This window comes from Rutidosis leptorrhynchoides, chromosome 3, assembly GCF_046630445.1.
Source record: "Rutidosis leptorrhynchoides isolate AG116_Rl617_1_P2 chromosome 3, CSIRO_AGI_Rlap_v1, whole genome shotgun sequence".
Lineage (NCBI taxonomy): Eukaryota > Viridiplantae > Streptophyta > Magnoliopsida > Asterales > Asteraceae > Rutidosis > Rutidosis leptorrhynchoides.
The window spans coordinates 388,842,798-388,855,061 of record NC_092335.1 but is presented as its reverse complement, the minus strand read 5'-3'; the positions used below and the strand labels follow the sequence as shown (position 1 = coordinate 388,855,061).

The following is a 12,264-nucleotide window of genomic DNA, read 5'->3' as shown; positions in this document are numbered from 1 at the left end:
AAGAGCTGATACTTTCTCTCCAAGTATTCTCTCACAACTCAATCAGTTACTCGGTTCATATCCTAGTCGAGTACATCCGAATTGGTAGTGCGTCACCCCTTTGAGATCCTCATCTCTAACTGGATTATTCACGGTATCCGATCAGAGAGCGAACAACCAATCCTTACACATTCACCCAACACTTTTTGCACTCGAGCACATGATCGGGAACCGTTCCCTAACCGGGTCACGAAAAAACATTTGATCAGTCTTTAACGAAATCTAACGTCTTCATTTCTCCAGGACCAATTGGTGAGGCATCACAATTCCTTGGTTTTGTCTTGCTACATTTTCTTCCCATATTGAAAAAAAAACCATTAGATCTTTATACATATACTAAAGTACATGGGGTTCTGTCGTCGTTAGAAAACTTCATCTATTGTCGCTTTTTCAAAAAGACGTCATTAACTATTCCTTTAATACTTCAACAATATATTCACAAGTTATTTGTTGTTTTATTACAGCATGCTCATTTATTTCGTTTTTTTATTCTTTCAATGAATATATATATATATATATATATATATATATATATATATATATATATATATATATATATATATATATATATATATATATTACATTTAATTTTCTTCCCAATTTTATAGTTCGCTTTTACGTTTTCAATTGACCAAAATTAATAGTCCACCTTAATAAATCGATAACAATAATGAGGGAAATTAATTTATACCCTTAATTTCATAATGATTTTTCTTAAATTGTGTGTTTTTATTTGTAGACTATTGAATGAGGACGGATGGAGTACCAATTTTCAATTTGGTATCGTAACTAAAATGCCCCTCCGACGTCACGCTGACGCTCTGTTAATGGCGTCAGATTATGCCAAGTCGGTTTCTGGCATTAGATTCCAAATCTTATGTTGCTTTAAAATTAGTCTAGTATCTTTTTACCACGAATGTGAGAGCACTCTTAATCATCAATTGCTTCATTTTCATCACTTGTGGTCATATCAACGCCACCTCAGCACATTTTTTACATCACTATTTATCACATTTTTACTACCACTAATCACACACTAATTTACCATAAAATATACCAAGAGTAATTTTTTTAATTAAATTAATGTATCTGTACAAGTTTCCAAACCAAATAAGCTCGCTAAAGAAATTGCTATGCATTCACGTAGAGGATGGCGTACTACCATTGGCTTACCTTTGCTTGTTGGTGTCATCGACGCCAATGATCACATTCATCTTTGGCTTGCTATTTGGCTTGTTTGTACGTAATCATTGGGAGTCTTAAAAGGCCTTAAAATTTTAAGGTATTTTAACTTGTTTCCGCTATATGAAAATAACTTGTTTTAGGTTTATAACGTACCATAACTTGTTTTAGCTTCTCAATGTACTTTAACTTGTTTCAGCCGAGTATCAAAAGATATATGGAAACTCTAATGATTTATTTAAATCGGACGGTGATTCAGCGAGATATAATAAGGATATCATAAAATGAGAACAAGGGAGACGCAACAAAGAGACAATAACGAAGACCTTGATTGTGGAATGCACATTATTAATGGTGTTACACATATATCACATATATTAGTTATCTTAGATATATTTTTTCTAAAGGCAAAGTCACCCACTCATAACGAGAATGTTTACAATGATTTACGAATATGTTCATAGCAAGACTTGAACCCTCAACCTCATAACACAAATTTAATATACCACCTTTTAACGTCTTTTGATATTATATCCAACTTTATATCATAGTGAATATCTATCTAATACGGAGTATCTTTTGCAAAAAACTATGTGAGTTAATGTTGTATCATATGGTTTACACGCATAAAAACATCATTTATATACGAAAAAAACGCTCGGAACACATAAAAACAGTATTAAAGCATTTTTTAATTATTATCAATTCAGCGTTTTCAGTCAAGAATAACAAATAAATCACACATCATGCCGCTCAGCGTTTTGCGTAAGCCTTAAAGGCAGTTTTCTATGCTCAAGCCCTAAAATGAGCATGTGAGTAGCACACATGACGCGTCACTGCTTAGCATAAAGTCGGTTATGCAATCTTCGCATAAAATCAATCAATAGTAGCATGACACGTGTCTCCGAATATCACGGAGCACTCATGCCGATAAATAGGCCACCTGGGCCATCACTTTGAAAACAACTAAAATTGTGGCAGAGAACACATTTTCTCTCACATATTACTTTCTCTCTCTAGAACATCAATATCTAGCCGCAAAGCGCTAGACGGACCAACTCATAGTTTGGCTCCACGAGATTGATAAAACCACCCCACGACATTCTGGCCATGAACCAGGTCTGCAGAGATCCGTCCCGAGGGAAAATATCAATCGGCAATCTATCCGACCACACTAAGTAGTTCTAGTGTTATATTTGTACTTGTTAGCCGCTAGATGGAAATAGGTATCAGCAGGAGTGAAGGCACGCAAGAAGCAAATGTCCAGAACTTCCCCAAACTTTAACAGTCAACAGTGGCCAGTCTTTCATTCAGATACAGGTTACCACGAGTCAAATTGGGTCATAACTTTTTTTGGGGTAAGCGAGAAAATCCTTCTATGAACGAGTACATTGGCTCCCCCATAGAAGGTAAAACCTCGGGTAATCAAGCCCACCGAGCACGAAACCTGGTACAGGGTGAATTGGGCATTATGTGCACCCTCTAGTCACACTCTCTTTTTGAACAATTTGGCATAGCAGGAATTGAACCCGGATGGTGTACTTTATTGGACAACTCGGTGACCACTCAAACAAGCGTGAGTGGTTAATAGGGTCGTAACTCATAACAGAATAAACAGCAAATATGATATAGTTGAACAGCAGGGTCAAAAGTTTCAAGTAGTCTGTTTTAGAATGTGCTTAAAGGGCCTGATTCCTATTTTGCTTAAAAACGGATAACTAAACATTCTACATTATACGAAAAAGTTATCATTCAAGTCAGTCCATTTGATTGCACAGTTCTCATAACATCATTAGAAATTTTCTAAGGTGGGCCATCAACATCATCATCATCATCGCTTAGCTAGCCTTCCACGTGGTCTCTTCACCACCTCCACATCAGCATCATTAAGCAACGATAGACCCCTTTTCGTCCTTTTGTTGTCAGCAGATCTTGTTAAACGTAATGTACCAATAGGCGAATCTGACCCCCCTCTCGTCCTGTTCGTGACTTTATCTACCAGAATCTCATCAGCTGATTGTCGTTTTCGTTTCGGCCTTTTGATCTTATTGACTTCTGTTAGACAAAATTTACCTTCACTTCTGATGAACTTGATTACACATTCATCTCCTTGTGATAAATCGTTCCTTCGCAAAAACGGACCCCAACCAGCCGACACAAGGCAATTTTTACCCTTCCTATTTTTATTCGACCACAAGCCCCATGACTGCTCGGTTCCATCAAGATTCTTCACCGTTACGCTTTTTCCGGCTTCAATTCCAGGCAAATCCATAAATTCCTTCGGAATCCACTATATATTTGATAATACAAACATGCATTAATGTTAAATCATAAGGGTAAATCTAGTTTACTTAATTTACAAAAAATAAATGAAATTAAATGGATTCATTATTCTTATTATTAACATAAAAAAAGTGATGAGGTTTTCCATGTTAGGGATACCCACAAGGACGAGTATTTTTACTCTAGTGTACACAGTCTAACCGGATTAATCCGTAACCGTTTTCAAACCCTTCCCTGGCTACTACAAACAGAACCCGAGACTTTTTGCAAGGAGGACTCTGGGCTTATTCCCATTAACTTTAACTAGTCCTTCTAAAAGAAAAACCTTTTTGCATTAATAAATTATTTTGAACCTAGTATACACATAACTTATCTAGTGTACACAGTCGAAAAGTTACGTTAAAAACCAACCTTATTTCCAATTAACCAGTCCTTCTAAAAGAAAAACCTTTTTGCATTAATAAATAAATTTAATCTTACCCATTGAGGACCTTTAGGAATAGTAACGGTAACGAAAGGATCATCATCATCATCATCATCATCATCATCATCATCATCATCATCATCATCATCATCATCATCATCATCATCATCATCATCATCATCATCATCATCATCATCATCATCATCATCATCATCATCATCATCATCATCATCATCATCATCATCATCATCATCATCATCATCATGTTTACGAGTCTTTCTCTTCACAACTTTAGTAGCCGGGATATTATTGGATGGTTGTGACGGCTTTGCCAACCCTTTTTTCTTAGTGACTTTTGCCAAACATAACTTACCTTCGCTTTTAATGAACTTGAAGACACATTCGTCACCATACATGAGATTATTACTACTTGCAAAAGGTTTCCACCCCTTCGACAAAAGGTAACATCCCGAATTCTGATACCCCTTTTGAAAACGCAACCCCAATTGTTGTTCTTCTCCTTCAAGATTCTTAACCGTCATGTTTTTCCCATCTTCAATTCCGGGCAAACCCGCAAACTCGTCAGGAAGTCGCTAATAAAACCAACGTGCACAAAGATTAGATGATAAGAGCAAATGTCTTAAACTGAGTTTTACTTATTTAGCAGGATTAGTTTATCCATCCTTTTGTTCTTTATTGCCATCCATGTATAAAAAAATGTTTAAAATGTCACCCAAATTTGTATACATTTTCTCATAAACCAAATATGGCCAAACCTTTGACGTAAAACTGTGAAATGACACAAACACCCCTATCTTTATGAAAACCAAATAATTCAAATACAAGTACAAGTAATGATTAAAAGTGAACCAATACTGCCTCTTTTGAAATGATACAGAAAAAATGTTAACACTAAACCGATAAGTTGTATGTACAAGATGACCCAAATAGAAGAACTCGTCAACTTTAAAAAAAAAAAAAAAATAAGTATTGTGATTTGTTACAATTTTCCAGCAAACTTTTTTACTGGATTCGGCAAAAGTGAAAATGGATACAAATTAGGGTGCCATAAAAAATTTTATATTAGTACATGAATGGCATTAGCAAACGATGTAATACGCTGGGTTGATCTTTAAATGTATTCTTACATTATCAATCAGTATGATAGTTTAAGCAAAATAATGAATTATAGCCTCATAATAAACATCAAAGTTTAATTTTATTCATATATAGTGATATATGCACATAAAAATTAGAACTTTATCAATAATACTTTCAGAAACTTACCAGGGCAGGGTATTTAGTGATAACCACTGTGAATAAAGGATCACCAACATCACCATTAATATCAACACCACCATCTTCATCTTCAACATCATTATCATCATCCTCAGCCTCATGTTCATCATTATCATCATCTTCAGCATCATTATCATCATCTTCAGCATCATTATCACCACCTTGTTTACGAGGCGGCCGACCCGGACCCAGACCCGTTCTGTTCTTAATGACTTTTACTAAACATAATTTATCTTCATTTCTTATGAACTTAAATACACACTCATCTCCTTTGTTCAGATTGTTATCGCGTTTGAAATCAGCCCATTTCGATGATAAAACGTACCGTTTCTTCTTCTTCTTCATGTATGATTTATCCAAACGCAACCCCACTTGAATCTCCTCTCCGTCAAGATTCTTTATTGTGATTGTTTTTCTATCTTTTATTCCGGGCAACCCCGAAAATTCTTCCGGAAGCAGCTAATAATAACATCAGAATACAAAAGAAAAAAAAAAGGTTGAGTCGCATGTCTTAAACCAAGTGTCATTATTATCAGATGAATTGTTATCAAGTTATAAAATTCATTTAATCTTACCATAAAATAAAACATTTTAGAGATAATCAGCGTAAAGGAAGGATCACCATCATCATCATCATCATCATCTTCACTATCATTGTCATCATCTTCAGTGGACAAAATTTTTTCAGATGGTTGTGACTGCCAAAAATAATAACATATTCTAAAAAGGTTAAACTTTTTATTACTGAAACATGCCAATATTTTAGTAAACTGGAAAAGAAAAGAATGTTTTTATAATACAAATATAGTATAGTATTACGACTCTAGTTATTGAGTCGACAGCAAACGTCGATTTATTGGCGACTTGACCGACTCTTAGAGCCTAAATTAAATTTCATACAGGATTTAAAACCCGTGGAAGTTTGATTCTACCATTTTCATGGCGTCTCAATTTAATTTTAAATTTTTTTTAAAGAAAATTTTCCTACTTATTGGCCGGAGGTCCACTCGGAAGCAATCTCTCTATCCGTCGAATTGAGAGAGGGATAATTTTCTCTACTTTTGAGAGTGTTTTCACTATCGGTGGAAAAATGACTTGTCTTTATTCTCGGATAGGGGAAAGATTGTCTAAATCTCACCTCCCGCATACACCACTTATGTGGTATTGGGTTTTGTTGTTGTTGTTGTTGTTGTAAATATAGTATAGTATATAGTATGATAGTACAAAAGGTTTAAATTACTTTAGATAGCAAGTATCTTGAAAATGCAAGATTACTAATTTTAACAATAATAGCAGCATACAAAAAGGCTACCTTTAGAAGCAAATATCTATAAACTGCAATTAAGATTCAATTTTTTGTCAACGAATATAACTGAATGAACTGTCTTGAAAATGCTACATGTTTTAAGCTTATAATAATAATTAAACTTAATAGGATTTTTATAAATCAATGGAACCATAACTACAATCAAATAGCACAATCAACTTACACTGCACACTTAATTCACTATTTCATCTGCAAGGCAAAAATTCGATAAACAGATATATATTATAAAAAGCTAATAAACGTTACCAAGATATTTTTGTTTGTTTTTGACAGAGTTGATGAAAAGGACGCATCATCATCTTCACTGTCGATATCATCATCATCGATATCATCATCATCATCATCATCATCATCACCGCTTTCGACATTAACATAATCACCATGTTCATGTGGCGGCCGGGCCCACTTTCTTGTGGACCTTTTCTTCTTGGTGACTTTTGCTAGACATAACTTATCTTCATTTTTAATGTACTTAAATACACATTCATCTCCTTCCAATAACTCATTATTTTGCCTGAATTCAGCCCACCCTGTTGAAAGATAGTACCTTTCTGACTCATTCGATTTTTCGAACAGCACCCGCACGGGCCATTCTTGTTCGTCACGGTTCGTCAAAATTATTGTTTTTTCCGCATCAATTTTAGCCAATTCCACAAATTCGGTCGGAAGCCGCTAATGATACCAACATACAGATAAGTTATCATGAAGCAAAGTGATTAGTGAATTACATTTTTCATTACGCTGCTTAAACATATAACACCAAAATTATATTATTTTGATTTTGACCATAATACATTTACAACACTTTTTGAAAATGGTTCACATAGTTTTAGTAACATGAAGTAGTTAAATTTAGTGGTGCATCAATACATAATAGCGGTGCACAAATCATCTCCTTTTAACTTTTACCTATAATAATATAATGGTTGCTAACATGAAAATAGAATGAATGTGTTGACTCTTGAACATGCACTTGAATTCTAAAATGTTAACCAATAAACACACATATATATGGAATTGTAGTTATATACTTATATACCAATTATAATTATAATTTATAATTTATAATTGTATAATGTATATATAATACAACTATATATCCATGTTTAGGCTTTTAGCCTTGATAGCATTTTTGACAAATAAATAGATAAATCAACTTCGATCTTCTACAACATGCAACTTAAATTTTTGTTTTCAATCTTGTAACTTAAATATGCAATCTAGAATCAGTCTTTCAACTCCACACAAAAAAAAAAAAAAAAAAAAAAAAAATACGGAGTAACAATAATAATAATAAATTCACTTTTTTCAGCCTTTTAAGTGTCAAAGTTTAATTTTCTTTGTCTCTTTCAGAAAATCTAGAAACAGTAGTACAGTAATATATGGAGTTACAAATCATAGATCTTACCAATGTACTTTCATGAGCCTTTGAGATAGTTAATATGAAGAAAGGATCACCATCATTACCATCAATATGAACATCATCATCATCATCATCATCATCATCATCATCTACATCAACAACATCATCATTATTATAATCTTCATCTTTGTCATCTTCTTCTTCTTCTTCTTCTTGATCATCATCAGTGACATCATCATCAACATCACAAACAACAACATCATCATCATCATCATCAACATTATCATTATCAACAACACAAACACTATCAACAACAGTACCAACACTATCAATATCCTGTTCGACATTAATTTTGGGGGGCAAAACTTTTGGATAACCACTAGGACTATAAATTAACAACCTGAAAGTAGATTTATCAATAAGTCTAAATAAAAGTAAATCCCCAAAACCCAATTTGACTTCTTTAACAACATCGCTCCATCCATTGGTAAAATAATAATTTGCACCATTTTTTTCAATCTTTAATTTCCATATGTAACCTCCATTTGATGTTTGGATTATTGGGTCTTTAGGAATCTTGTTTTGCAAATGCTTGCTCACAAAATCATCTGGTAATACCTGCAAAATTCAATATCTTTATGAACAATTATTATTATTATATTATTGCATATTCTTATATTAAAAATAAATAAATAAATAAAAGTGAAAGTAGGTGAATACCAGTTGAGAGTGATCAGATGGATTGAGTAAAATTTTGAAGAAAGAAGGAGATGGGAGAGAAGAAGCCATTTAAAGTCAAATTTGGGAAAGATAAAAGAGTTCTGAGATTGATACCGGAGTAGGTACATTGGAATCCCCCCTTATCTATCTAAACCCAATAAGTAAAAAAACAGGGGGTTAGGGTCAAGATCGGTTGGTTATACTACTTATTTATTTTATTTAGTATTGGTATGGTATGGTATGGTATTTGGTATTTTGTATTATGACAAAATCCAAAACTAAAATTAATACATCTATCTATTGTTTTTACGGTTAAAGCTCTAAATTGCATTCTCTCTAGAATGGATATTGTGTGCTGGTCAGGTCGGAGAGTAAACTTGTTAGGTTGCGTACAACAAAGTATTTGGTCGGATTACACGTCTTCTCGAGTAGCCCGAACATAAAAATTTTCTACCTTTTTCATCTTTTATATTCATTATTTTTAGGGCAAATTTCATAAAAATGTAATCTTTTTACCTTATTTTTCTATAAAAAGTTACTTATTTTACTTTTGAAGATTTAAATAATTATTTTATCAAAAGTTAATTATAAAGAGGATGTCGTCAATTTTTTCAGTTACATGCCAACGTGACATAACATGTCATCTTTTTTTCCACGTCAACACCCCCCCCCCTCGATTTTAAACAAGAAACACCCACTACCACTTGAAAAATCGATTCATAAACTATCACTCACTACTAGTTTCTTAAGCCCAAACTCCCAATTTTAACGACAAATGTAGATTAACAAAATAATTAACCATTGAACCACAACTCAACTCACATTTACCGGCATGTCATTATTCTTATAATTGTGCAAGCAAAGGTTCATTTTATAAAACACATGAAACGAAGAACTAGCGACATCTTCTCTAGTTGGTGATTCAAAAAGTACAAGTGGAAGTTCAAAAATATTTGAACAGCCTGGTATAGTAAAACGAACAACAAGATGTAATGATCATGAAATAACTGTCAAGTCAACGACAAAGGCATTAAATGCACGTCTACTCAGGAAGATGGCGATGCAGACTGTGACGACCCGGAAAATTTCGACTAATTTTAAACCAAACTCTCGATACGATTTAATATTTTTGACACGATAAGAAAAGTCTGTAATGTTGAGTCTCAAAAATTTGGAACTGTTTCATATGTTCAACTGACCTTCGACCATTCCCGACGATTCACGAACAATATTTAGAAATAGATATGTATATATTTAAATAAATAAATATATATATAATTTGAAATATAATTTATGATGTAATTGTTAGAAATTAATTATGTAAAAATAATAATTATTATTTACAATATATCTGTATGCAAATAAAGTATATTAAAAATAAATATTAAATAATTGTAATACTCGTTGATGTTTCAATTGATATTAAGCAAGTTAAATTCAAACTTATATTATTTTAAAATAAACGGTGATCTGAAAATGAGTTATATAAATTTTAGGTTTATTAAAAATATATTTAGAAGCTAATTAGTAAATCTCAACACTTTTTATATTTTACCTGAGATCGAGCGTGGACAGTGAGTTAATTTTTATTTAAATAGTTAATGATCGAATTTTATACCATAATGACCAAAATAAATAAATATAGTTAATTTAAATATATGGAATTTTTCTGAGTACTTTTGTTCGCCACTAATTAATAACGGATCACGATATATTCCGCGTGTTAAAAGTGTCGGCAGGCACATTGTTAAATATCTTGTGAATTGAATTATTAAGAGTGAATTGCTGTATATGCTTTTTCAATATCAAGTTTTTCTATATATATCCACATATACATACATGGATTGGAGATATATATATCCACTGCCATCACCATACAACCCAACACCCGTGACTGTCTTCCCCGGCAACCATCATCACCTTCATTCCACCGAACACCCATCACAACCCTTCTCCTCATTCCACCATTAACAACTACCACACATCACCACAACCTTGAACCATTTTCTGTTTCTATTTATTATTCGAAGCAACAACCTTTGATGCTGTATTGTTCCTGTTCTTGTACGATTACCACGACGACCACCGGTGATATTACTGCACCTTGTTTCTGTTGAGACCACCATCGTAAACCACCCAACTACAATCATCATTGATAACTGCTAATGCTTACTTTTAATGCTCGTCTTTTCTATTTTTTTTCTGTTTCGATTACCACCATCATCATCATGGGTGGATGCTTACGATTAACCTGTTTCACTTACTATTATTCGAGTACTGCTGCAACCCCTAAAGCTACAATCGAAATCATACAGAAAACCACTCATGCTCGTGATGTTGATGACCAAATCCACCATCAAACACCACTCTATCAAACTACTACACTATTGTTTCTATTGTTGCAAGTCATGAACCATCATCTTTATCAACCTGCTACAGCTACTTTCTATTTTTCTTTCTTTTTCGGTCAGACGCAACCCAACACAAACAAACACCATGACCATCAATCTCTTTACTGTAGTTTCTGTTTCTGTTTTATGAAGTTGTGAACGAAGGAAGTAAAGGAGATGATATTACAGTGAAGAAAACAATCGAAGAAGAAGATGAACAGTAAATGATGATGATGGAAACGGTATAGGTGACAGATATTGATTTTTATGATCATGATCAGGTAGCAATTAGATGATACGCGTATGATTATGAAACGAACAATTGGATTCGCTATTATGATTTACCTCTGTTCGAGAAAGGATGTGAAGAAGATTTAATAACGATGAAGAAGTTAACAGCTTAATTTACTTTTCGTTCGTTGTTTTTTTTTCCACCGACTGAAAACACAAATACAGCGAATTAAAGCAGGTACGGGACTGTTGTTGGGCTTCCTTAAACGATTAATAGACTAATTGATTAGTTGGGCCGATTAATGGACTATCACATGGTCTACTATGTTTCAGTTTCATATTGGGCCAAAACCCAATTTTAATTAAGTACAAAAATGTCGATGATAGATGATGATTATAAAACTGTGATGACCGAGTGTGATAATGATGATGGGAGGGGTTGTTAAAGCATGATGATGATGATCATCATAAGATGATCGATGAGGAAGAAGCATAAGAATTACGATGATGATGTTAGATTAGTTAAGACGTTTAGATTATGATTATGTTAATGAAAGGAGATATTGATACGCGAGTTATGATCTTATGATCATGGTGATTATGATGATCATGATAAATAATGATGATTACGTAACGAATGATTGTTAGAAGTGACGATGACGAATGAATAAGATGATGAGGTAAACGAATGATATGATGATGAAGAGGATACACGAATTATGGTTATGATTATGATTACAGTTTTGATCATGCCGGTGATGACGATAAATATGTTAATCGAATGACGTTGATGATTAGGATGGTATAATTTTCACCATCCCTATTATTACTTATTATTATTATTATTATTATTATTATTATTATTATTATTATTATTATTATTATTATTATTATTATTATTATTATTATTATTATTATTATTATTATTATTAAGGTTATTAATATCATTATTATCAATATTAACATATAACTATTATTATTATTAAGTAATATTATTATTATTATT

General features: G+C 32.9%; 1 protein-coding gene across 1 annotated transcript; it reads right to left on the bottom strand.

Annotated features, from left to right (window-relative positions):
• Positions 1-2,869: 2,869 nt before the first annotated feature.
• Positions 2,870-8,797, bottom strand: LOC139902818 (uncharacterized). The gene is made up of 7 exons (XM_071885464.1): positions 8,638-8,797; positions 7,963-8,535; positions 6,801-7,226; positions 5,803-5,925; positions 5,216-5,686; positions 3,985-4,521; positions 2,870-3,511 (listed from the first exon to the last, which is right to left on the bottom strand). Exons 1-7 carry the CDS (start codon positions 8,704-8,706, stop codon positions 3,053-3,055), a joined length of 2,658 nt encoding a protein of 885 aa, XP_071741565.1. The 5' UTR covers positions 8,707-8,797; the 3' UTR covers positions 2,870-3,052.
• Positions 8,798-12,264: the final 3,467 nt, after the last annotated feature.